At 43.4% G+C, this 25934-nt stretch overlaps 2 protein-coding genes across 3 annotated transcripts in view; both read left to right on the forward strand.

The window, feature by feature from the left end:
• The window catches only part of trappc8 (trafficking protein particle complex subunit 8), a 31308-nt gene extending 16404 nt beyond the window's left edge, over nucleotides 1-14904 (forward strand). For both annotated transcript variants that reach the window (XM_056603661.1, XM_056603662.1), the window contains 11 exons: nucleotides 217-374; nucleotides 920-1404; nucleotides 2590-2764; nucleotides 4471-4567; nucleotides 6079-6147; nucleotides 6692-6750; nucleotides 7332-7535; nucleotides 8196-8297; nucleotides 11636-11778; nucleotides 12509-12598; nucleotides 13459-14904. In XM_056603661.1, coding sequence (XP_056459636.1) covers nucleotides 217-374; nucleotides 920-1404; nucleotides 2590-2764; nucleotides 4471-4567; nucleotides 6079-6147; nucleotides 6692-6750; nucleotides 7332-7535; nucleotides 8196-8297; nucleotides 11636-11778; nucleotides 12509-12598; nucleotides 13459-13720 — 1844 coding nt within the window. In that variant the 3' untranslated portion in view covers nucleotides 13721-14904. The remainder of the gene's footprint in view (nucleotides 1-216; nucleotides 375-919; nucleotides 1405-2589; nucleotides 2765-4470; nucleotides 4568-6078; nucleotides 6148-6691; nucleotides 6751-7331; nucleotides 7536-8195; nucleotides 8298-11635; nucleotides 11779-12508; nucleotides 12599-13458) is intronic.
• A 1828-nt stretch (nucleotides 14905-16732) lies between these two features.
• On the forward strand, nucleotides 16733-21991 carry opn7a (opsin 7, group member a). The gene is made up of 6 exons (XM_056603271.1): nucleotides 16733-17129; nucleotides 18010-18150; nucleotides 18954-19116; nucleotides 19442-19569; nucleotides 20393-20733; nucleotides 21341-21991. The coding sequence occupies exons 2-6, from the start codon at nucleotides 18057-18059 to the stop codon at nucleotides 21989-21991; spliced, it is 1377 nt and encodes a 458-aa protein (XP_056459246.1). The 5' UTR covers nucleotides 16733-17129; nucleotides 18010-18056.
• The last annotated feature ends 3943 nt before the right edge of the window (nucleotides 21992-25934 follow it).

The raw sequence follows: 25934 nt of genomic DNA on the forward strand, positions 1-25934 counted from the left end.
CACACACACACACACACACACACACACACACACACACACACACACACACACACACACACACACACACACACACACACACAAATATACACACACACACATACATTGGAAAACAATACTCATAGACACACTCAGCCTAAGTGAGCTGCTCCCCTTGGAGGAGGCCTGTCACCGTGTCTCTCCTCACACCCTAACCCTCCTCCCCAACCCCCCCACCAGGGCAGCAGAGCAGCCAGCCCCTGGTGGTGCGCGGCCAGCAGGACCTGGAGATCAGGGGCCCGCGCCTCAACTCCACCAAAGAGGACAAGACGTCTGTGAGCCATGGCCAGGACCAGCGCCTGCATCCCCTGATCACACCCCCCATGCCCCTGATGGAGGTACCTACGGCCTCCCAAGCACATGAAGCACACCAACACAACACAAGCCCCTAAATCAATAGTCCGATTTTGTAGGCCCGTTACGTTGTTATCAAGTCGTAACAACTCCGCAATAATTGATCTGAGGAATCCCAGGCTTGAACCTGGTGCGTCCATGAGGGCCCACTACAGCTATAATAATAATAATAATAATAATAATACATTTAATTGGCAGCTATGTGACACAAAACCGTGTTGCATGTTTACAAATGGAATGGATTCTGTTGATCGCAGTGAATTAGCGCAATCACAATGTTGGGAAAAATTATCGCAATCACAATTTATCGTCGTACTGGTGCAGCCCTACCAGCTTACAGCCCCTGATGCGGTGTGTGTGTGTGTGTGTGTGTGTGTGGTTGTGTGTGTGTGTGTGTGTGTGTGTGTGTGTGTGTGTGTGTGTGTGTGTGTGTGTGTGTGTGTGTGTGTGTGTGTGTGTGTGTGTGTGTGTGTGTGTGTGTGTGTGTGTGTGTGTGTGTGTGTGTGTGCGCGCGCGCGTGCGCTCGCAGGTGTTCTTCCTGCAGTTCCCCACGGCGCTGCTGTGCGGCGAGATCACCAAGGCCTACGTGGAGTTCTGCAACGTCAGCGGGGTGGCGCTGCGGGGCCTGCGCGTGGCCTCCACCCACCCGCACTTCTTCACCTTCGGCGGCGGCGGTGGCACCTCCTCCTCCTCCTCCGCCGCCTCCACGCCCCTCAGCCCCACCAGCGCCGAGGTCTGCTCCGCCTACCACACGCTGGCCACGCCCCCCGGGGACCCCCACCACCACCTCCACCCGGGCCACCCGCCGCCCCCCGTGTACCTGGTGTCCTCCCCGGTGGAGGGCCTGGTGAGGGGGAAGGCGGTCGCCGTGGAGATCCCTCTGGAGGGGGGCGTGCTGCGGCCCGGCCAGTCGGCCCAGCTGCCCCTCTGGCTGCGTGGGCCGGACCAGGAGGGCGTGCACGAGATCAACTTCCTGTTCTACTACGAGAGCGCCGAGAAGGGCGGGAGGATCAGGTGAGCGCCAAGTACAAACAAAAAAGTAGTGCTCTTTACCTCATCTATTTTTTCGAAATGGGGGAAGTTCGTTTTGCATTATATGAAGCCTAAAATGCTTTATTTACGTTTGATTCTGCACCTTGGGTGTCACTCTTTTGCTTGAAGGTGGCATTTAACTGTGCCAGAGCATTTCCCATTTTCCTATTTTGTCTTCTTACGTGAATTGGTGGCTTTTTTTAATTCAAACCCCCCACGCTTATTTTGCAATTCATTACGGCAGCGCGTGCGGTTGGATCGAAGCAGCTCAATAAATTATTCTATTTTATTGTTCACCTCGTTCCCGCTTACTGCCAGCCCCCGCAGCAATGTGCTCAAAACCCCCCCGTCCCCATCACCCGGAAACACACTGAGCCTGCGGTCTAGCAGGGGAGGGAGGGGGGGCACTTCTTTCATCCCTGTCACACACACTGACACGCCAACAATGCATACACCTTCTCCCCCACTATTCTCTTTCAGAGAAAATCTCTATCTTTGTTGGACCCTCCTTTCAAGTCCTCTCAGGCCTTCTCCTCACTTTGTTTTTTGACAGCCTACAGCTGTCACTCTCGCTCCATCTTTCTGACTCTGTCTCTCTCTCTCTCTCTCGCTATCTCTCTCTACCCCTCTCTCTGCCCCTCTCTACCTTTCTTCCTCATTCTCTACCCCCTCTCTCTCTACCCTCTCTCTACCCTTCTCTCTACCACTTTCTTCCTCAATCTCTACCCCTCTCTCTCTGCCCTTCTCTCTACCTCTTTCTTCCTCATTCTCTACCCCTCGCTCTCTCTGCCCTTCTCTCTACCTCTTTCTTCCTCATTCTGTACTCTCTCTCTTTCTACCCCTCTCTCTACCTCTTTCTTCCTCATTCTCTACCCCTCTCTCTCTACCCCTCTCTCTCTCTCTCTGCCCCTCTCTGTACCTCTTTCTTCCTCATTCTCTACCCCTCTCTCTCTCTACCCCTCTCTCTCTCTCTCTCTGCCCCTCTCTCTGCCTCTTTCTTCCTCATTCTCTACCCCTCTCTCTCTCTCTCTCTCTACCCCTCTCCCTTCTACCCCTCTCTCTGCCTCTTTCTACCTCACTCTCTCCCCCTCTGGCTCTCTACCTCTACCATCCCCACCTTAGTTCCAGAGCATTGAGTTCAAACCCGTCCGTCTGCCCCCTCCCCAGTCACCGGGTGCTGCGCCACAACGTGTTCATCTGCGCCAGCCGCTCCCTCAGTGTGTGCGCCACGGCCTGCCCGAGCAGCGTGCCGTCCGCGGACCACCGCGGGCGGGACGCCGAGGACGGGGACCACCTCAACGACGGCATGCTGGTGTTTGTGGACGTGGAGAACGTCAACATGGTGAGCCTAGCACGTCGCGTCTTCAGCATCACATGACGAGCGCTCAGCCTGTTATTGGTTCCGTTGCAGTATTGGTTCCTTTGCATTGCTCGTCTCGTGCATATTTGGCATCTGATCGCTATACCGCCCCCTATCTTACATGTTAATGTGATGCGTATAAATGCTGGCAGCTCTGTGAAGATGCACGTTCTCAGGATGTATGCAGAACTGTAAATACAGCTATGAGTTCCTGTGGGGGTTGAGTGTGGAAGCCTACCCATCTAGTGCTGACAACCCCCTGGGTCTAGTGTTCACATGTTTTACCATGCTCACATGTTTTACCATGCTGCCGCACTCGGGAGTACAACACATTTAAACTTTGACCCTGGTTGACTCTTTCCTCTCGAAGCGCGCATTATATTAACATTATGTTAATTTAGCTGAAGCTGTTGTTCAAAGCGACTTGCAATGAGTACATTCAACCATGAGAAGGCAACCCTAACGAATGCATTCAGGTGCTACATTATAGAATCAAGTGATTAACTTTTCATGGACCAAGATGCAGTCTGAACAGCCAGGACAGCAGAAGCATTGTCTGTTCTGAAACCAGTGGAATCTAAAACATTCCAATCATCCAAACTAATTGAATAGAGTCTTGTTTAAATGTGAGATTCCTGAGCTTACATCATCCGTTCTTGCGTACATTATCACCAGTGGCCAACCTAGCATCCTGCCCTAACTCTGAAGCTATACAGATAATTATTTTACTGGCACACACAACATGACGAGACGTTGCCCCCTCCTATCTCCAAACACCCAAGCACTATTGAATTCACCTTGCGTTTGGCGAGGTTAATTCAGTTACAACGCAGGCTGAGCTGCAGATTGGATTGACTCAAACTGAATGCTGGCCCTAATTACAGACAACATATAAATGAGGACCCATCCGAAAGAGCATTCGATGTGTTCCAAATAGTCGCGTGTACATAGCGAGTGCCAGTTACCTACCTCCGCTATTAAAACTAGGGAAGGTAATTCGGAGAAACCAACCAGAGTAAGAATCCAATCTACAAAATCCCTTCCTCCCTTCAGGCCTCCTTCCAAAGTCACTCTATTAGCTTTAGCAAAGACTCTGATCATGTCCAATGAGTGCAAAGGCAGAGCGCAGATAGGGTTGCTAGATGGTAGGTGACAGGTGTATAAAGCAACAGGTAAATTCAATCGGGCCAAATTCAAATTTTGGACAGGCTTGTCACAAAGCAGCCAAAGATACAAGATAATTTTTTATTTTTGTCAGAGCAATTTATTATGTTTACTACTAAAAAAATCCCCTAGTTCTAAAGGGGACATATTATACCAACAGGTGTGAATCTGATTAGCCATTAGAAGCCACGTTTGCTACAGTCCACTGGGTAGAATGGTAGACTGATTTTACCAGCAAACATGTAGGTGGACATGCCCACCTGTGATGTCAGAAGCTGCACGTATTCAATACGGCTTGTAATGGCTAATCACACTCACAACAGGTGACGTAATATGTCCCCTTTAAGTTCTCCTAACTGGTTTCCTGTTATTCCATAATCTTCACTGACGTCAGTGGATGTCAAATGGCAATGATCAGTCAGGCACACAAAGATGCCTTTACAATATGTGGCAAGATGTCTTTTGTAACGTCCTATTCACCAATGGAAGTTCCTGTCTCTCTCTCTCTCCCATCTCTCGGACAGAGTGAAGCAGGTGTGCGTGAGTTCCACATCACCCAGGTGTCAAGCTGCAGTCGACAGTGGAGGTTACACAAGTGTATCAACCCCTACAAGGACAAAGGTACGCACGTAGGTGTGTGTACCTGTGTGTACACACAGGTACACACCAGTGGCGGCTGGTGGTTTTTAAAGTGAGGGAGGAAGGACTGCGTGCTTGGTTGCCATTGGCCTGCTTGCAATGTTTGTGGCGTATGGTCGTATGGTTCGGAGAAATTAATGGGAGTCAACGGAGGCTGAAGGAGGAACGTCCTCCATGAAGTAATTGTCAATAGGGGGTGCTAATGTCCCTTTACCGAGGAAAACGACCATTACATATACAAAGGCATTAAAGTAGTCATATTTAAGGGCATTAGTTCATTAGTAGTCTGGGCAAAAAATCATGTTGCTAACCTATAAATTCCTACATGGTTTAGGCCCAAAATATTTAACTGATATGCTTCCACTACATAAGCCTTCTAGACCACTAAGATCCTCTGAGACCAATCTGTTAATTATCCCAGGGTAAACCCGAAACATGGGAAAGCAGGATTTAGTTACTATGCAACAAATAGTTGGAATGAACTCCCAGAGGATTTAAGACTTGCCCCAACTCTGAGCACCTTTAAAACAAGACTGAAGAATTTTATGTTTGCTTTAGCTTTCTGCTAAATCTTAAATACATTGCACTTTCTAAAAAGCTTTTTTAACTTTGCCTTTATTTTCTATTTTAATCCTTTTTAACTTTCTATTTTACCCATTTCTTTGCATATCTTTTCTTTTACTTATCTTTTATTTAATTTTATTGTATGACAATGTTTATATGTGAAGCACTTTGAGTCTGCCTTGTGTATGAAAAGTGCTATATAAATAAAGTTGCCTTGCCTTGCCTTGCCTTTAAGGATAGTGGTGCTAATTGGATCAAAATGACCTTAATTTGCCTTTGCTGTCAAAGTTTGGCCATTCCACCTAACACAGCCTCGCTATCGATGAGAGGAACTGCTTACTAATGGTGTGTGTGTGTGTGTGTGTGTGTGTGTGTGTGTGTGTGTGTGTGTGTGTGTGTGTGTGTGTGTGTGTGTGTGTGTGTGTGTGTGTGTGTGTGTGTGTGTGTGTGTGTGTGTGTGTGTGGGAGAGTTCTGGATGTGGCTTTGGCTGTTGGCCAAATTTATTCCCTGCAGTACTGCGAGTGTGACAATCACTGTACTCATTGAATGCTCATTTGTTTGTATTTGTTCAACATAGAATTCAAACAGGAACAAATTTGTCTTCAGCATTTTAGATTTATGAACAAATACTTTTAGTTTGATGGATTAATGTGCATAAAATCATGGTGAAACTGGAAATGATACGATGCAGTTGCGTGGGTTTTCCTAAAGTAACGTCATCATATTGTGTCTACGAAAGGGCATTTAAAATAGCGACGCCAATTTCCTTAATATGAGGATATGAAAAGCTGCCCCTCCAATATTGTACAGGAAGTGTGTTAGGGCGGGGCGTGCTGAATGTCACCGGAGCGCTTCCCTGGCCAAGCATACCTTTAATGAATCAGCTTAGCTAATTGCTTTTTCTGCTTTCTCTTGTGATACCTCCCAGACTGTAAGCTCACCAGCAGAGAACGGGCCAAACTGTGTTTCCGGGCGGCCAGATGCAAACCCCTCAAAGGTAACCATCGACGCATTGCATGTGTGAGATTTCAAAGTATAAATATGAATGGTTGTCGTGGAAACGTTAATCCTAAATATATTATAAAATTAAATACAAATGATATCAAAATGATAAACCTTGTTTATATAATCTATTGAAAACTAATTTCTATACATTCTTCTTGGACCTAGAGATACCCCCCTTACTGAAAGGTGCAAGGTGTTGAGATATAGTTTGCATTCACAGTGCCACGAAGCCTCTTACTAAGGCCATGCCAATCTACTGACTTCTTTGTTGTGAGGATTCCTTTAACTGTCTTGCAGCCTTGTAGACATATCCACTTCCCCCATAGTGTATTGCAAATCAACTTGGTCTCTCCCACCATGGCTGTATACCCATTGTGTCATAGAATATTTGCTTGGTAAATTGCTGCCTGTATCTTCCCATGGTCATGCTCTACATTTGAACCATTTGAACCATTTCGCTGTCAAGTACTAAAAAATGTGTTATTCTTCAACGGTCAGAACACCATCCAAAGTCTATGTATTTCTCTTCCCCTCAGCTACCTCGACCACAGAAGATAAATTCACTTTTGCAGACCTGAACCTTGGAAATGAACGAGTGAGTATCAGGAAGGACTAATTGATCCTTTTCGCAACTGTCCATGCTAGACAAACACAGGTCGCTCACATCATGAATCATGGGTCTGCTACCCCCAAGTACCTCGACACCGGTAGTGGTCTCCGGTAGTCATGCGCAGAGCGCCACCTGTGTTTGTCTTACGAGGACGGCTCTGTCGAAAGGGTCTATTGAGTAGAGCGCAGGATAATCCCACCATGATCATCAGCTGGCTGCTCTGAAATGCAGAGGTTCATGCTTGTACTTCTAGATTTGGATGAAAGATAAGACAACACCAAACACTAAGAGTTAAGTTACAACTAATAACAAATTACTGAGCATTACCAGCTGGTCCATGTGTGACATGGGATACATGGGTGTCGAAAAATGGGCTGATTTTTTTTTCTTTTTCTTCTTGCCTCTAAAAGTATTTTGTGTGCAAAAAAACAATATTTGACATAAATTAGATTTCCACAGTGAAAAATACACATGTGTATGTTTGACTGTAATTGAGCTGCTTGTCCTATACTGAAATGGCTACACCATCGTATTAGACCCCATTCCTGATTCCCCTCCTCCGTCAGATCGTCAGCTCCACCACACCGTGTGCAGACTTCTTCTTCCGCTGTTGCCCGAGCGACCCGGTGAAGAAAGAAGGTCGGGCTGGGGGCCTCTCGCACCCCTCCAGCAGAACCACTGGTGGACACTGGACCTGGGGTGGGGGTCCGATCGAGGCGGTGGCCCGGACGTGCAACGAGCTGGACCTGAATATCATCGTCCTCTGGAAGGTACAGTCATGGTACCACTCATGATCGTTTGGATTATGAGTGTGTTACCACTCATGATAGTTTAAATGAAGTTTGAGATTGTAACCACTCATGATAGTATAAATGAGGTTTGAGGTTGTTACCACTCATGATAGGTTAGATGAGGTTTGAGGTTGTTACCACTCATGATAGGTTAGATGAGGTTTGAGTGTGTTAACACTCATGATAGTTTAAATGAGGTGTGAGTGTGTTACCGCTCATGATAAGGTTTGAGTGTGTTAACACTCATGATAGTTTAGATAAGGTTTGAGAGTGTTACCACTCATGAAAGTTTAGATGAGGTGTGAGTGTGTTACCACTCATGATAAGGTTTGAGAGTGTTACCACTCATGATAAGGTTTGAGAGTGTTACCACTCATGATAGGTTAGATGAGGTTTGAGAGTGTTACCACTCATGATAAGGTTTGAGAGTGTTACCACTCATGATAGGTTAGATGAGGTTTGAGAGTGTTACCACTCATGATATGTTAGATGAGGTTTGAGAGTGTTACCACTCATGATCGTTGATATGAGGGTTGAGTGTGTAACCACTAATGATAGCTTAGATGAGGTGTTAGACGATGTGTTACCGCTCATAGATGAGGTGTGAGTGTGCTAAAGCATTTATTTGTGCATGTGCAGGCATACGTAGTCGAGGACAACAAGCAACTCATTCTGGAAGGCCAACTCCACGTGACTCTTCAAACGGTGGGCAAGGAAGCCTTCTCCCTCCCCCAGAAAGAGGTACGCACAGTCCGCACAAACACCAACAGACACAAAGCATTTGTACCAGACTTGGACTTTATGGTTTCCTGACGGTGTTGTCATTTACTGAGTCATCCCTGTAGTGTATTCCTGTTTAGTGTTTGGCTCGGGCCCCAGTATGCACCCTTCAGATAACTCCCAGCCCTTCGAAATCATCACATAAACAAGACACGCATGCCAACATTGTTATGCAAACTCAATTTGAAAGTCACATTCGGTAATGACAAGTGTTTTTTTGGTGGATTATGGCGGCATATCAATGGCAAAAATCTTGAGCAAATATAAGGGCCAATCAACCAACAAATCCGTGCCCGCGGATCGTTATTGCGAGCACGTTCACAGGACGCAGTCTATCTCTGCTCGCGAGATGCAATTATAAAGCCTGTGAGGAAAAGGAGATTAATTGAGCGCACACAAAAAGGGAAGCCGCTGGCAACTGACGCCCCCGTGCGCACAAAGGCGGTCTTTGCTCGTGCCCGCAACCTGTTTTCCTACTCACTCGGATTATATATATACAATATGTATATATATGTAAATGTAGTGATCTCCCAGAACACTCCATCCTTGTTTCTGCCGGCACCAGAAGAGCTCTTCAGGCCTTTGTATCAAAAAACATTTTGTACAATTCTGTCTGTAATTTAAACCACTTAAAGACCTGTGTGAATCACTGTGTATCCATTTGCTCCCCTTTCAAACCACCTCCCCTCCCCCCTAACCGTACCCCACAAACCGCCCCCTCACCACCACATCATCACTCCTCTTTCTTCTTTTAATCAGCCGGTCTTCAAACTCATCTGAAGCTGTGATCGAGCAGGGTTTACATCTGGCGGGTGCTAGCAGCTAGCTAGCTGTCGATTGTTCTTCATAAAGAGCCAGTGAAATCTGCCTCTTCTGACATCCCAAGTGGGTGTCTACACCTAGATGTGTGCTGGATAGATCAGTCCAGCACACATCTAGTTTGAAAAGCCCACTTGGGTTGTCAGAAGAGGCAGATTTTCAAAACGGCTTGTAACGGCTCATCACGCTCAAACCTTGTGGTATAATATGTCACCTTTTTAGAAGTGTGCTTGTGTGATGTTACCAAAGAAATCTTCTAAGCACTTTGAGAGGTGTTTGGACTTGGCTAATGTAACCAATCACATTCAGGGATATTGTAATCATGTCCTTTTCCAATCAGGATTTCTGGCTGTGATATCCCGCCGTAGCAATCTGCCGGCCAGAGTTTTGTTTTATGTGTTTTTCTTGAATGAATTAAACGTCCATACAGTTAATTGAATCTTAGCTTTAATTCTGCTTTTGATGGAAATGATTATAAGGCATATAGAATACTTTGCTCAAGTGTGTATCGCATGTGTCTGAGAGCAGCAGAGAGAACTTCGTGGAGACATGACGGATTGAAGAGTGCCTTCGCTGATTAAAATCCCAACCTCCTCACCTCAGTTGTGGGATGCTCGCACTAGTCTAAAATTAGCTCTTCTTCGATCCAGAGGAGGAACAAGATGCACTTCTCTCAAGAAAGGGCCTGATCCATTCCCCATATACTGTATGTATATGGGGAATGCATTCTTGTTTTAACGCGATTCAAAGAAAAATACTCACACAATTCTCTTTTAACTGTAATTCTGAAAGGTTTTACCCACAGGAGGTCAACATTCATATCAGATTTATTATCTGTTTTTAGTTCCACTTACATGACATTCAATAAACCTTGCAGTAAGTGACAGCTGGTTTACAATTCCCAAATAAATATAATATAATATAGTCAATATAACTCCCTCAAGATCAATTGGTCTAGTTTTTGCTTATTAAGTACATTTGGTATGAATGATTGTGTCATCGAATTTGATAATCTCATTTAACTTCAATTGTGGTTTTAAAAAGACATTAAAATAATTTGATTAATCGTCGGTTAACTCACCAACACTGCGATTAATCGCGATTAAAATTGTTAATCGTTTGACAGCCCTTATAGTTGCACATGTGCAGCCATTTCCACCACCACCTGTGAAACACAGCCTTCCATCTGTTGCCAAGCAACTGCTCCCGTGGCTCCATGTTCATTCATGTTCAGGGTGAGGGAAGAGTACGGGCTTTTTATAGCTCCACGTTCCGTATTTCCCCCCTTTTTTCCACCCCCTTTCCTTTCCCACTCACGTTCTTCCCCATCGCTCCAACGTGGGTTCTTCTCCATTCATCCAGCTAGAAATTGAAAGTACCAGCAGCTGTGGTAGAGGCTACGATTGTTGACTTATTTTACTAAATACTTATTACTTTAAGCCAGGGGTCTCAAACTCGCGGCCCGGGGGCAAATTGAGGCAGGCGGGATGAAATATTGTGGCCCCCTACTTGACATCAAAGTTTAATGTTAGTGCGGCCCGCTCGTTGTTGTCAAATGCACATTTTTGCTGAGACGCTTGCCACGCTTTTTTATCACTTGTGATAGCTGATTGCCGGGACAGTCCCAATTTTGAGTTACGTATCCTGAGTCCCAACAAAAGCCAAAGGACGCTAAAATGTCCCGGTTTCCACCAGCCAAACTATGAAATGTCCCCTGTTGTCAGCGATAACATAGCAAACGTGATCTAATTATATCCCGATCATTAACTTAGATTGGGACAGTTGTGCTACATTTTTTTGTCGAATACTGACCCAGCCTGACCCAGACTCTACCTCCAGCGGCCCCTAGGTAAATTGAGTTTGAGACCCCTGCTTTAAGCCAATACTGACTAACCCTGAACTTGCTAGGCTGGGTACCGCAAGCTAGTTAGCATGTTGTTCTGACTATCTGAGCAGCATACTACCAAACCGCTAGCCCTTAATATTTTAAAGTCAAACAAATGAAGGGAAGTTCCCTCCTAAAAATGTGAGACGATGTTGGACAGTGGCTACACAGCAAGTTGGTGCAAGGATGTATTAGTCGCCAGGGAACCAGACCAATCTGCTGGGTTTTATTCGCTCTACATATGCGTCTGGCCCCCCCCTCCCTTCAAGGCAGATTTCAAGTAGACCGGGTCTTTGTCGGGCCAATCACAAGTTCAATAAAATAGAGGGTGTATTTAGTATGATGACGATGAAAGAGTGGGACTATGGGAGTGATTTATCATAAACAACCAAGATGGCTGCTGCTGATCCGGTGTATCTTTGCTCTAATTGGTATATCCAAGTCCAGAGGCATTTTGAGTCTGCAACCGTAGATGACGTTCCTTCAAAAACAAAATTCAAATGAGGGTTTCCAGACGAATTGGTCTGGCGATGTTCTGCTTGTGTATTGGTACGATGAGGGGTGAATTCATTGGTGGGGTGTGTCATGTCCACAGGAGGCTCAGGAAATGGTGCTGCTGAAGTTCAAGCCAGACATACCTCCCCCTGTGATCCAGCCCTCTGTGGAGCAACTGTCCACCCTCATCAAGACCAACCTGCACTACCCCGAAACGTACAGCCACCCGTTTGTCCACGAAAGGTGGGATCTCCCGCTCTCTCATACACATACACACACACAAACGCACACCCGGAGAGGCAGAAATCGAGGCTGATCCAGCTTTGTACCGACTTGTGCTTCTCAGGTTGGCCTGAAAGCCATGTGGGTTGTCCAAGGCACACTTTTGCCTGACATAACCAAACCTTTTCTCTTTTTGTTTGTACAATTATGCACATGTGAAATCATACAACTGCAAAAGCAACTGTTCTATGGATCCTACGTGGACCTAAGGTGTACTGATGCTAAGGGTCCTATGCTAGGTGTAACATGTCTATAAATTCAAGCAACGTTGTTCCTTGAACTTCCTTTGTTAATTGAAATTATCTTAATTTTACAAATAATACCAACTTAAAAATAGTAGCCCATCTTAGACCTGTGGCTCAACTTAACACAAGTCACTCACTCACTCACTCACTCACTCACTCACTCACTCACTCACTCACTCACTCACTCACTCACTCACTCACTCACTCACTCACTCACTCACTCACTCACTCACTCACTCACTCACTCACTCACTCACACTCCCTCTCTCTCTCTCTCCCTCTCTCTCTGACTCTCTCTCTCTCTCTGACTCTCTCTCTCTCTCTGACTCTCTCTTACTCTCTCTCTCTCTCTGACTCTCTCACACTCTCTCTCTCTCTCTCTGACTCTCTCTCTCTCTGACTCTCTCCCTCTCTCTGACTCTCTCCCTCTCTCTGACTCCCTCCAGGCTCTGTGTTGTACCGGTCACCCTCACCATGTCCAACTGCGCCTTGGCTGAGGTGGAGGTCCTCATAGACCTGCGACACAAAACCATCAGGTCAGTCTCCAGACAAAGGATGTCTGTGTGTGTCACTCTTTACAGATCACTACATTCGGCCCTAACATAGAGTATAACTAGAAAAGGTGAGGTATGTAAATGCATGTAACTGCTATAGGTCAAGCTAATCTCCCTTTGTTCTTTGAAATCATTTATTTTGAAAACTCAAAATAAACTTTAGTATATATATATATATTTTTTTTGTTAACCCCAAGTATTTTAAAACGATTTGTACTTGCTAAGTGTTTCCGCTATGAACCTATCTATAAGCCATACAGACGCGTACATTGTCATAGAGCAGTCGTTGGCAGCTCAGCGCCACGGACTCCGTTCAATCATTGACTCTACTACCATTCCCCTTTCCCTTTTAAGTTCTAGCAGATCAGTGCCTTGTGAATGACTATTTAAGCAGTAGCTGAGCGGTCTTAAAGGAAAGTCTCCCTTGGCAGTGTTTTAATGCTAAGACCAGTATACACTCCCTCTTCGGTTCTTGCTTTGTCTGCACTTTCTGTTCTCTAAACGGTTGGCTTGCCTCCTGATCTGTGTCTCCGCTCATCATAGGGGAGAATCATCAACTATTATAATCGGGTTGTAAAGTTTTTTTTTAAGTGTATTTATTATATTCATTGTATGTTTTAAGGAAATCAAATCAGCTGGATAATTAATAGTACATTATTTTCCAACATTTCTTGTTATTTTTTCAGGGGAAATTTTAAAGTTCTCGGTTACAAAGTGTTTTTTGGGCGAAAAATGCTGATTAAATGCATCATGTTTTCAAACTCCATAAGTAATCGTTGTAATAATCGTGATGATCGCCCTAGCCCAATGTAACCCGCCTGTACCCCCACTCCGCCCCCCAGCCCCGACTCCACGGAGGTGCACGGCACGTTCACCTGGCTGGGCCAGACGCAGTACCGGCGGCGGCTGCGGCCGCAGGAAGTGGCGCCGCTGCCGCTGCGCGCCTGCTTCCTGCACGCCGGCGTCTACAACCTGAGCACGCCGCGCGTCTTCGCCAAGTTCACGACCCCGACGAGGAAGGAGGAAGAGGAGGGGGGCGTGGTGGTGGAGACCAGCCAGCAGGCGGCCAGTCCGGCCCTGATCATCATCACCAGCCAGGCCTGAGTCCCTCAGCCTCCCCCTCCTGAGCACCTCGTCCCCCACACTCACCTCAGCGGCAGGGGGCCGGCGAGGCAGGATGTTGACATGTGTGGCTCGTTGACGGAGGGCTCACCAGCCACAATGTTTCATCCAGAGCATGCCACCTGGGTACCCCTTTACACACACACACACAGACACACACACACACACACACACACACACACATACACAGCGCTTGCCCCCCCCCCCTCCACCCCCAACAATGCATTTAAAGTAACACTCGTTACTACACCAAAAACAAGACGCGTGACACGGATGGACAAACTGGACCAGAAGAAACCATACTGGCCATGCAACCGCCCCGACCCCATTAAGAATCACTACCCCCTCACTCCATGGGGAGTCGATGACTCACGATCTAAGCTGAGCCACTTCACGGTTCCCTTTTTTCCAACCAACAAACTGAGAGCTCAGCTAACCCCCTCAGAAAGCCCCCCTCTCCTCCTCCTCTCCAGTTGTTGTGATCAGGCTGTTGTGTATTTTACTCGATTGTTGTCGTTTTTCTTTGTTTTTTTTTGAAATTATGTATTATATTTATATAACAAATTAAGTGTAAATAGAAAATAAATAAAATGTAACCAATGACCAAATTGATGTACGTCGTCCGTCTTGCATGCAGAAGCACAGGCAGGTGCATGAGGCCGCATTACAAATACGGAGGGTGGAAATGTGCAAAGAAAACGCTAAAAGCTCAGGAAAGGAAGCCCTATCCATTGCACTGATCTAAAGGGCTGCTTATCGTTCCACGTCGACCCAACGTAAGGGGGATATGGACCCATAACCTCCTTGTGGATCCTCCTTGCGTCAACCACAAGGGCCTGACTTGCGCCTCCCAAATAAATGTACCTTGCATCGAGGGGACGCAGCCGGCTGTGATGGTCCGCTCACTAAAACCCGATGCAGAACCAAAACAGGTTCGCGACCGCGTTGAAGCGTCCATGTGGTCATTGCGTTGTGTCGATGTGGAAGCATATTACTGACCGAAGAGTAGAGAGGTCTGAGTGATCCGAGCGATGACTCTTTGTACTCCGGGCTCATTTTCAATCAGCTCGTGAGCCTCAGAGGTTGGTGCGCTTGTTTACATTCTCAGATTAAGATTTCAAAATAACGAGGAATTAAGAAGTTATGTATGTGTGTTATAAACTAAAGATGGGTTTGAAGTAGGCCTACTTAAAGGCACCCAGTGCAACTTTATGTAAACATTCAATGAAAAATAAACATTCAATTTCTAGTCTTTTTTACACGTAGTAAGTTTCAATAACTCCATACCATTACATATCGACATTCAAGGAGCAAAGTTGAGACGTCGTTATGTGGTGAGAACTGATAGAAAATCGTAAACAACAACAATCGCCGGTGGGGAGAAGCCATTTTTCCATTGACTGGAAGCCTGCTTTATTTATTGTAGGTTACAAAAAATAAAGAAAATGGCGGCATTGTTGTTGTTATCGATTTTCTATCAGTTCTCACCACACAACGACGTCTCATCTTTGCTGCTTGAATGTCGTTATGTAATGGTATGGAGTTATTGAAACTTACTACGTGTAAAAAAGACTAGAAATTGAATGTTTATTTTTAAGCCTCGAAAGTTGCACTGGGTGCCTTTAATTGACTAGGGACTACATGCTAAAGACCGCTGGATCCCAGAGGTAAGTATACCTCTGCAGAGAATCATGGCTGTTTCCTGGGTTGAACGAGCAGGATAAAGGTTATTTTAGTTTACTAAAGGGGTGACCAACTACAATGACGTGTTTGCTACCCAACCATACAGTATGACCTCTCTCACCTGTATTGGCATTGCAAAAAAGCTCTCTGAAAACAATATAATATAATATAATTCTTTATTTTCATTGCACAGGATACAACGAAATTGGATCGCAGTCCTCTTTCGCAATCCTCTGCTAGAGCACTTCACATCACACAATTGCCGATGTCATATTGGTAGTTTAATTTACATGGATTTACCACATTAATTTCGTTATAATCCATCTTTATTAAATAATGGTTTCTGATCTTTCTGATCTGGTCAATACCGGCGGTCTTTTTTCTGTGCAACAGACCGCTTCTATATATGATTTAAAGACGGGTGCTATATTGACGCTATTCCCAGTCATACCAGATAATCGTTTTAGCAGAAGCAATAAAATAACTTTTTCTTTACCGATAAAATATTGATTGTGTTGGTTATATACTTTTCAAAGATTTCATTTCGTTATTAAATCACCTTGTGTGAAGGTTAAGAGAACCCAGACGAGAAGCATTGTTGTCTTGAAACACAGTGCGGTCTATTCCTCAATGACGGCTCGACGTTATCCCCCTCCTTGAATCCTGCGTCCTACTCCTCCCTCCAACATTTAAGAGGTGCTTAATTAATGTGGACATCTATGGATGACACAAATGTATTCACTTGGAGACCGCCGATTATTTTAATTAAATGAAAGGATGGGTGTGGGTGGGGGGACAGCATCCACTCGGGCAGGGCTGCAGCGGACAGGTGCCACAACCCAAATCTGAAATCTGCTGTTGTCAAAAAATACATGAATGAATTTCAGAATTGGAATATATGATATTCGAAAGCTTTAATAATTCAACTTAAAGCCATGTAATTAGAATGGAATCACCCAAAGGTTTACATTATTGATTTTGTAATGTTCTACGTCATCATCTAAGCATAAACAAGGTTTCAAACTATTATTATTATTATTTAACACTTCTGTATAATATGTAATTAACTAAATATTGATGCATTCATCTAAAACAAAATAGGTCTACCTCACATGGTCATGCCTCATCTCTCATAGGATGAGAGGTAGCAGACGCAGGTTTGAAGGTAGAAAGTAGCCTGTATGTTAAACATTTCAAAACATCAGATCAAAGGATCGAGTGTAGTTAATTTGCCATTACCACGAACCTCTTATTGCCTCGAGCGTTACGTCGCGCGTGAGCGTCTGGTCTCCGCAGCGGGCGCCAGACCGCAGGAAGAACCAGCTGTGCGCGTCACAGACGCTCGAGCGAGACGACTTCGAAGAGCTCTGCTACCTTTTTTGTTGCCGTGTTCCTAAAATCGCTTTTCCAGGTGTCGAGATGGGGTACATTTGTGTTTGCTGTGAGCACAAAAGACGCGCAAACCATATTTCATATTTTGTATACGTATTGCTGTCTGTTTCTCTATCGTGTGTCCTAAATCATTTTTGTCCATTTTCTTTTAAATAATGACGATTTCGTGTTTTCCAAAGCGACGGATGGCCTACAACGTGAACTTTGGGCAACATGCGCTCCGGCGTGGCAGTGGACCTCGTCTTCACTGCCGGCACGTGAGGTGGTAGCGCGCGGGAGTCGCTGGACGGGCGGTGTCTGAAGAAGCGTTCACACGGTGAGGCCACACGCAAAGTGAAGACTGCTTTGGTGGAAATAGCTGCATATTAGTGTCACCAATGTGTGAGTAGTTGTTAAGTGTTTCTTATGAAGCTTGCTTGGAACATTTTAATAATACGAAGTATTCATTAGGGGGTTAGAATCATAGGATTTAAACTAAGGTTGTATGAGTGGTGGTTCTTCTTCCATCGCTCATTTTGACCTGACTCTTTCTAGGATCGTTGATCATCTGAGATGTGACTCATTCAAACTTGCAGCCTATTTTTTCCCCATAAGCATATGCAAATATTATCGTGCTATTGTCTATAGCCCTTAAAATCTGTGATAAAAATCTTTTGCCATAAATAATTAAGCAGTATTCATGCCCTATTTTCTAACTGTTAATGTTTAAAATATTCAAGATATATTTATTTATAAAATAGCCATTGTGATATGCCTATTTTGATGAATGCGGATCCCATAACCAATCGGTAGGCCAACAGTAGTATTCTTATTAGTACTAAAATGAAAACCAAAAAAGCTGAAGAGTTTGCTGAGGGCTAATGAGCATCACGTGACTACAACCAAGTCTAGTTGCTTAGGAACCAGCAAAAATTTAGAGCAACCCATTAGGAGGTCACCTAGGCTGTCCACACCAATAATGCCATGAGTTGGCCATAGTCTACATGACAAAAATACATGTTACTTTGATCATACTCTGTGTGTGTGTGTGTGTGTGTGTGTGTGTGTGTGTGTGTGTGTGTGTGTGTGTGTGCATTCGTGTGTGAGCGTGCATGTGTATGTGTGTGGGCGTGTGCAAGCGTGTGTTTGTGTGCATGTGTGTGTGTGTGCAAGCGTGCATGTGTTTGTGTGTGTGTGCGTGTGTGTGTGTGTGTTAGTATGTGTGTCGCCGTGTGCGAGCGTGCACGTGAGTGTATCCGTCATAATGTGGATTCAGTGGGTTGAAGACAACAGCACCTTCCACTCCACCATCCCAGAGGCAGCAGACCTGGTGGTGGCCAGCATCTACACCCTCTTTGGTGAGGTGTTTTGTGTCTCGAAGCGCACTTATATTTACAGTAAAGTAAAGCAATTTCTTACATATTGATATATGTTATTGTGGGGTTATGGCAGGCTAGGGTTCGTAATTACGGCAACAAACAAACCGATCAAAGGATTTATCAGCCCCAATAATGTGTTTATGCAATTTTGGTGGCCCAATATTGTAGGTCCAGTACATGTGGCTGAAAGTCTGGAAACATTGAACAGTAATACAGTTACACAAATAGAGGGACAATACCAGTGTCCTACACAAGTGAAGGCAGGAAACTCAGCAGTGTAGAATAAGGAAAATGTATGAAGAATAAAATCAAAGGAATTTCCACTGACTACATGTGTATTCTTATTGATTGAAGCTTTTGTCCACTCAAACCTGCCACTGCGTATAGTAAATAGAAAAAATGAAAAACATAAAGTTATTCACTTTTTACACATACATACACCCAGAGGGCCAGCTATTCATTAACTTTATTGTGTTTTAAAGTAGATATCTCTTTTATATTATAGAGCCCTTCTTTAAAGTGAAATAGTAGAAAGCAAATACAAATATTAAGTAATCCTTAATAATGCTTAAATTCAATCAATAAGCAATGATTCAATTCAATCAAGGATAGAAACAGTTTCAACAATGCCTGTTCAAAGTGTGTGTGTTTGTGTGTGTGTGTGTGTGTGTGTGTGTGTGTGTGTGTGTGTGTGTGTGTGTGTGTGTGTGTGTGTGTGTGTGTGTGTGTGTGTGTGTGTGTGTGTGTGTGTGTGTGTGTGACTGCGTGCTTGTCTCTGTTAGGTGTTTGTTCGTTACTAGGCAACGGCATGCTACTGTACGTGTCCTACGAGAAGAGGACGGGGTTGAAGCCGGCCGAGTTCTTCATCATCAACCTGGCGGTCAGCGACCTGGGCATGACCCTGAGCCTGTACCCTCTGGCCGTCACCTCCAGTATCTACCACAGGTATATGCACACACGCACACGCACACACACATGCCATGCACACACACACACACACACACACACACACACACACACACACACACACACACACACACACACACACACACACACACATACACGCATGCATGCACATTTACACACACACTTAAAATTACCATTGAGTCACTTTCCTCCACTATCTAAGCAATATGGACATTATAACAATATTTTACAGAAATGTAAAATAACCGTCATCTTGCTCTCCTTTTCCCCTGTGTGTATGTGCTTGTGCATGTGTGTGTGTGTGTGTGTGTGCGCGTGCGCCCACGTGTGTGTTTCCTTCCAGGTGGCTGTACGGTGAGGCCGTGTGTCTCCTGTATGCGTTCTGCGGTGTGCTGTTTGGCATCTGCAGTCTGAGCACCCTGACGGTGCTCAGCAGCGTGTGCTGTCTGAAGGTCTGCTACCCGCTCTACGGTGAGGCTCACACACCCCAGCACCGCGCGGGGACCACAAGAGGGCCCCTGTGGCTGTGGTGCGGGCTTAAAGGGGACGTGTTATACCACCAGGTGTGAGGAGCCGCTACAAGCCGTTTTGAAAATCGGCCTCTTCTGACATCACAAGTGGGCGTGTCCACCTAGATGTGTGCGGGATAGATCAGTCTGCCAGCCTACCCAGTGCACTGTAGCTAACCGTGCTCATCTTTCTGTCACATATCTAGGTGGACACGCCTAATTGTGATGTCAGAAGAGGGAGACTTTCAAAACTATAATATAATTATTATAGTTATAATATGGAACCCTTAAGCCCACTGCCTATCATGGTGAGAAGGATTCATGTTATGATAGTAACTACACAATAGACCACACATGGGAACAAACTGGCATGTTAGGTATGGCAAAGATAGTCCTTGTACTACTATTTATGGGATACTATTTGGGCGGTGTAGACTAATCTAATATTAATATATTATTGACCATATTAAATTGGTAATGACTGCTCAACTTGTTGCAAAATGTGTTTTGAATGTTTTGAAGACATTAAACATAGTTTTAAAAACCTTAAAGGGAACTCATCACGCTGGCTATTTTCATTTTTAAGGGAGTACTGCCTCATACGTGTGGTGAAACACTTGAGATGTTCAGCATTGAGTCAAACGTTTTATATCATTGGTACCGAGATTTCTGTTCCCTGTTGGAGCGTTTTGGAAAAAGCACGTAAACGTTCCAACTCTACTGGCAACTCTCCACACACACATATGAATCAGTACCCCCTTTAACCACCAAATCAACCGTCACAGGCAAGCGCCTGAGCCCCGCCCACAGCCGCCTCCTGATTGGCTGCTGCTGGGCGTACGCGCTGCTCTTCGCCTGCTCCCCGCTCCTCCACTGGGGGGCGTACGGGCCCGAGCCCTACGGCACGGCGTGCTGCATCGACTGGCGGCGGTCGCGGCACGAGGCCGGGGCGCGCTCCTACACGCTGGCGCTGTTGCTGCTGTGCTACGCCGCGCCCTGCTGCGTCATGCTGCTCTCCTACGGCCACATCCTGCTGACGGTGCGGGAGTCGCGCCGCGCCGTGGAGCAGCACGCCGTCTCGGCCGCCACGCGCCGCACCGGGAGCCTGCAGGCCGTCATCCTTAAGGTGGGGTCGATGCACACCGTACACACACACACACACTGGCCCGGCCCTTAACCACGCTATCCGTTAGCCGCTGTTGGACCCAAGGCTGATAAGGCGTGCCACGAGTTCGAAAGACAACTCTAAACGATCTTGACGAATGGCTTAGTTATGGTTCGACGTCCATCCAACGCGAGGGGGTTTTAGGGACCCATTCAAAATGTTAACCTTGCGGCGAGGCGACGCAGCAGGCAGGGCTGTGATTGGTCCGCTCACTAAAACCCGACGCAGAACCAAAACATGTTCACGACTGTGTCGAAGCGTCTGCGTGGTGGTCATTGCGGTGTGTGTCGACGCGGAACCATAACTGATCCTTTAAAGTCGCGATATGTAAGAATTCAACCAGCTTGTAGCTTAAACTGGCATGGACATAAAAAACATCACAAGCCAATGTAGCGTCCAAAAATCATGCAAATAAAAAGATCCTCGTGCATTCGATTAATTTCTCCCATGAGGGGGGGACTGATGAGGGCTTTCTTCATGCCAACCTTGTTTTCTGGATCTCTTTCTCTCTCCCTCCCCTCTTACATCTCCCCTCCTGTGTCTCCCCTCTCCCCTTCGGCACCACCAGCTCAGTGTGGCCGTCTGTATCGGCTTCCTCTTGGCCTGGAGTCCCTATGCCCTGGTGTCCATGCTGGCTACCTACGGACACGTCGAGTCCCTGCCCCCCATGGCGTTCGCCGTGCCCGCGGTCTTCGCAAAGTCCTCCACACTCTACAACCCTCTGATCTACCTCCTCCTCAAACCCAACTACCGCCACCTCCTGAGCCAACACCTTCTGGCGCAGCGCAAGAAATGCCCGCGTCTGCTCTGTCCGCCCCGCCTCTCCCTCTGCTCCTTCCTGGGCTCCTTCTCTGACCCCGCCCCCCCATGTTCTGACTCCGCCCCCCCGTGTTCTGACTCCGTCCCCCAAGCCCAGGCCACACTGGGCCCCTCCCACTGTGACTGCGGGCAGTGCGCGGACACCTTCGAGTGTTTCAAACACTATCCTCGCTGCTGTCACGGCAACGTCAAGGCCTCGCAACCCGTACCGGGTGGCCGGACGAGGGGCCCCGGGGGCTCCCGGGGGCCCAGGCCGGGTGGGGTTTGGGTGCCCGGAGCCGGCCTGGCTCCTGTTCAGGCCGGCTTCTCGACCAATAGGCAGAGAGTAGGAGTGACGTTCTGCGATCAGAAGAACATTCAACAGGAGAGTGAGCTCCCCCTGGAAACTGTTTCCAAATAGGTCAAGACCCTCGAGAGTCACACATGAAGGGAGAGGATACTGCCTGGTAGATTATGGTTTAAGAACAACAGTTTAAGAAACCTGATTGTGAGCAAAGGATATTGCTAATGTCTATTGTTTTCTATCTTTTTTTATGATATCGTTTAAAAAAGGCTTTGCCTGCTACACTGTTCTGCTGTTGGGATTGAATAAATCCCTTCCACTGTTGCATTGTGGGAGCATGTTTCAAAGGATTGGGGTTCAGGTTTAGCCTGGTCCTACCAGACTCTTGTACTTCATTTGCACAGAGAGTCTGTACCTACTCAATTGACAAACGTTAACTCGCTTGAAGGCAGGTGTTTGTTGTAGCTTAAAACTATTGGATCTGCCCAGTGCCACTCTGGATCTGCCATAATCAATCGTTAACGTTTGGCCGGGAATCACGTTGCGCGCAGGCTGTAAACAAACCAATCACTGTGCGTGAAGATGTCTGTCAAAAGAGAACTGACTTTATCGTCATTGTTCTTAGCCACTCCCTCTGTTTGCTGATTGGACGGACGCAGATAATTTGGACGGAGAAAACCCAACACCAACACCCAACCCAGCACCTTCAGCAGGAGATTGCTCTCACCCAGATGCACCACAGAGCGCCACAGGAAATCTTTCCTGCCTGTGGCCATTAAAATTTACAACGCCTCCCTTAGAATGTCAGACACCGTCCCTCTCTGTAATCTCTGACCTCAAACAAGGACTATAATTCTTGCACCTTTTGCACAATACTGTACAATTATTTTTGTACAGTGCTGTCTTTTGTGTATGTATGTGTATGTATGTATGTATATACATATATATATATATGTGTATGTATGTATATATGTATGTATGTGTGTATATGTATATATATATATGTATGTATATATGGTGTTGTATATATATTTATATTGTCCTTAAATTTGTTATTTGTATATTTTGTTTTTCTTAGGTTGTATCTTTTATCTTTTGTGTATGTATGTGTATTTATGTTGTATGTATATGTATGTGTATATATATATGTATATATATGTATATATGTATGTGTATATATATATATATATATATATATATGTGTATATGTATATGTATATATATATATATATGTATGTGTATATATATATATATATATATGTATGTATATATGTATATATATATATGTGTGCGTATATGTATATGTATATATATGGATATGGATATATATATGTTATATTTTATATTATATTTTATTCTTAATATTTATTTATTTATTTGTGTATGTATATCTGGTGTTCGTGACAAAAATAATTTCCCTCTGGGATTATTAAAGTATTTATCTATCTATCTATCTATCTATCTATCTATCTATCTATCTATCTATCTATCTATCTATCTATCTATCTAGCTATCTATCTATCTATCTATCTATATCTATCTATCTATCTATCTATCTATCTATCTATCTATCTATCTATCTATCTATCTATCTATCTATCTATCTATCTATCTATCTATCTATCTATCTATCTATCTATCTATCTATCTATCTATCTATCTATCTATCTATCTATCTATCTATCTATCTATCTATCTATCTATCTATCTATCTATCTATCTATCTATCTATCTATCTATCTATCTATCTATCTATCTATCTATCTATCTATCTATCTATCTATCTATCTATCTATCTATCTATCTATCTATCTATCTATCTATCTATCTATCTATCTATCTATCTATCTATCTATCTATCTATCTATCTATCTATCTATCTATCTATCTATCTATCTATCTATCTATCTATCTATCTATCTATCTATCTATCTATCTATCTATCTATCTATCTATCTATCTATCTATCTATCTATCTATCTATCTATCTATCTATCTATCTATCTATCTATCTATCTATCTATCTATCTATCTATCTATCTATCTATCTATCTATCTATCTATCTATCTATCTATCTATCTATCTATCTATCTATCTATCTATCTATCTATCTATCTATCTATCTATCTATCTATCTATCTATCTATCTATCTATCTATCTATCTATCTATCTATCTATCTATCTATCTATCTATCTATCTATCTATCTATCTATCTATCTATCTATCTATCTATCTATCTATCTATCTATCTATCTATCTATCTATCTATCTATCTATCTATCTATCTATCTATCTATCTATCTATCTATCTATCTATCTATCTATCTATCTATCTATCTATCTATCTATCTATCTATCTATCTATCTATCTATCTATCTATCTATCTATCTATCTATCTATCTATCTATCTATCTATCTATCTATCTATCTATCTATCTATCTATCTATCTATCTATCTATCTATCTATCTATCTATCTATCTATCTATCTATCTATCTATCTATCTATCTATCTATCTATCTATCTATCTATCTATCTATCTATCTATCTATCTATCTATCTATCTATCTATCTATCTATCTATCTATCTATCTATCTATCTATCTATCTATCTATCTATCTATCTATCTATCTATCTATCTATCTATCTATCTATCTATCTATCTATCTATCTATCTATCTATCTATCTATCTATCTATCTATCTATCTATCTATCTATCTATCTATCTATCTATCTATCTATCTATCTATCTATCTATCTATCTATCTATCTATCTATCTATCTATCTATCTATCTATCTATCTATCTATCTATCTATCTATCTATCTATCTATCTATCTATCTATCTATCTATCTATCTATCTATCTATCTATCTATCTATCTATCTATCTATCTATCTATCTATCTATCTATCTATCTATCTATCTATCTATCTATCTATCTATCTATCTATCTATCTATCTATCTATCTATCTATCTATCTATCTATCTATCTATCTATCTATCTATCTATCTATCTATCTATCTATCTATCTATCTATCTATCTATCTATCTATCTATCTATCTATCTATCTATCTATCTATCTATCTATCTATCTATCTATCTATCTATCTATCTATCTATCTATCTATCTATCTATCTATCTATCTATCTATCTATCTATCTATCTATCTATCTATCTATCTATCTATCTATCTATCTATCTATCTATCTATCTATCTATCTATCTATCTATCTATCTATCTATCTATCTATCTATCTATCTATCTATCTATCTATCTATCTATCTATCTATCTATCTATCTATCTATCTATCTATCTATCTATCTATCTATCTATCTATCTATCTATCTATCTATCTATCTATCTATCTATCTATCTATCTATCTATCTATCTATCTATCTATCTATCTATCTATCTATCTATCTATCTATCTATCTATCTATCTATCTATCTATCTATCTATCTATCTATCTATCTATCTATCTATCTATCTATCTATCTATCTATCTATCTATCTATCTATCTATCTATCTATCTATCTATCTATCTATCTATCTATCTATCTATCTATCTATCTATCTATCTATCTATCTATCTATCTATCTATCTATCTATCTATCTATCTATCTATCTATCTATCTATCTATCTATCTATATCTATCTATCTATCTATCTATCTATCTATCTATCTATCTATCTATCTATCTATCTATCTATCTATCTATCTATCTATCTATCTATCTATCTATCTATCTATCTATCTATCTATCTATCTATCTATCTATCTATCTATCTATCTATCTATCTATCTATCTATCTATCTATCTATCTATCTATCTATCTATCTATCTATCTATCTATCTATCTATCTATCTATCTATCTATCTATCTATCTATCTATCTATCTATCTATCTATCTATCTATCTATCTATCTATCTATCTATCTATCTATCTATCTATCTATCTATCTATCTATCTATCTATCTATCTATCTATCTATCTATCTATCTATCTATCTATCTATCTATCTATCTATCTATCTATCT

Source organism: Gadus chalcogrammus, chromosome 12, assembly GCF_026213295.1.
Source record: "Gadus chalcogrammus isolate NIFS_2021 chromosome 12, NIFS_Gcha_1.0, whole genome shotgun sequence".
Classification (NCBI taxonomy): Eukaryota; Metazoa; Chordata; class Actinopteri; order Gadiformes; family Gadidae; genus Gadus; species Gadus chalcogrammus.

Excerpts from the sequence above, each read along its gene's own strand:
- opn7a (XM_056603271.1), top strand. The coding sequence starts at position 18,057 with ATGTGGATTCAGTGGGTTGAAGACAACAGCACCTTCCACTCCACCATC. Across the intron at positions 18,151-18,953 it reads CAGCATCTACACCCTCTTTG|GTGTTTGTTCGTTACTAGGC; the intron begins GTGAGGTGTTTT and ends TGTCTCTGTTAG. Across the intron at positions 19,570-20,392 it reads GGTCTGCTACCCGCTCTACG|GCAAGCGCCTGAGCCCCGCC; the intron begins GTGAGGCTCACA and ends CAACCGTCACAG.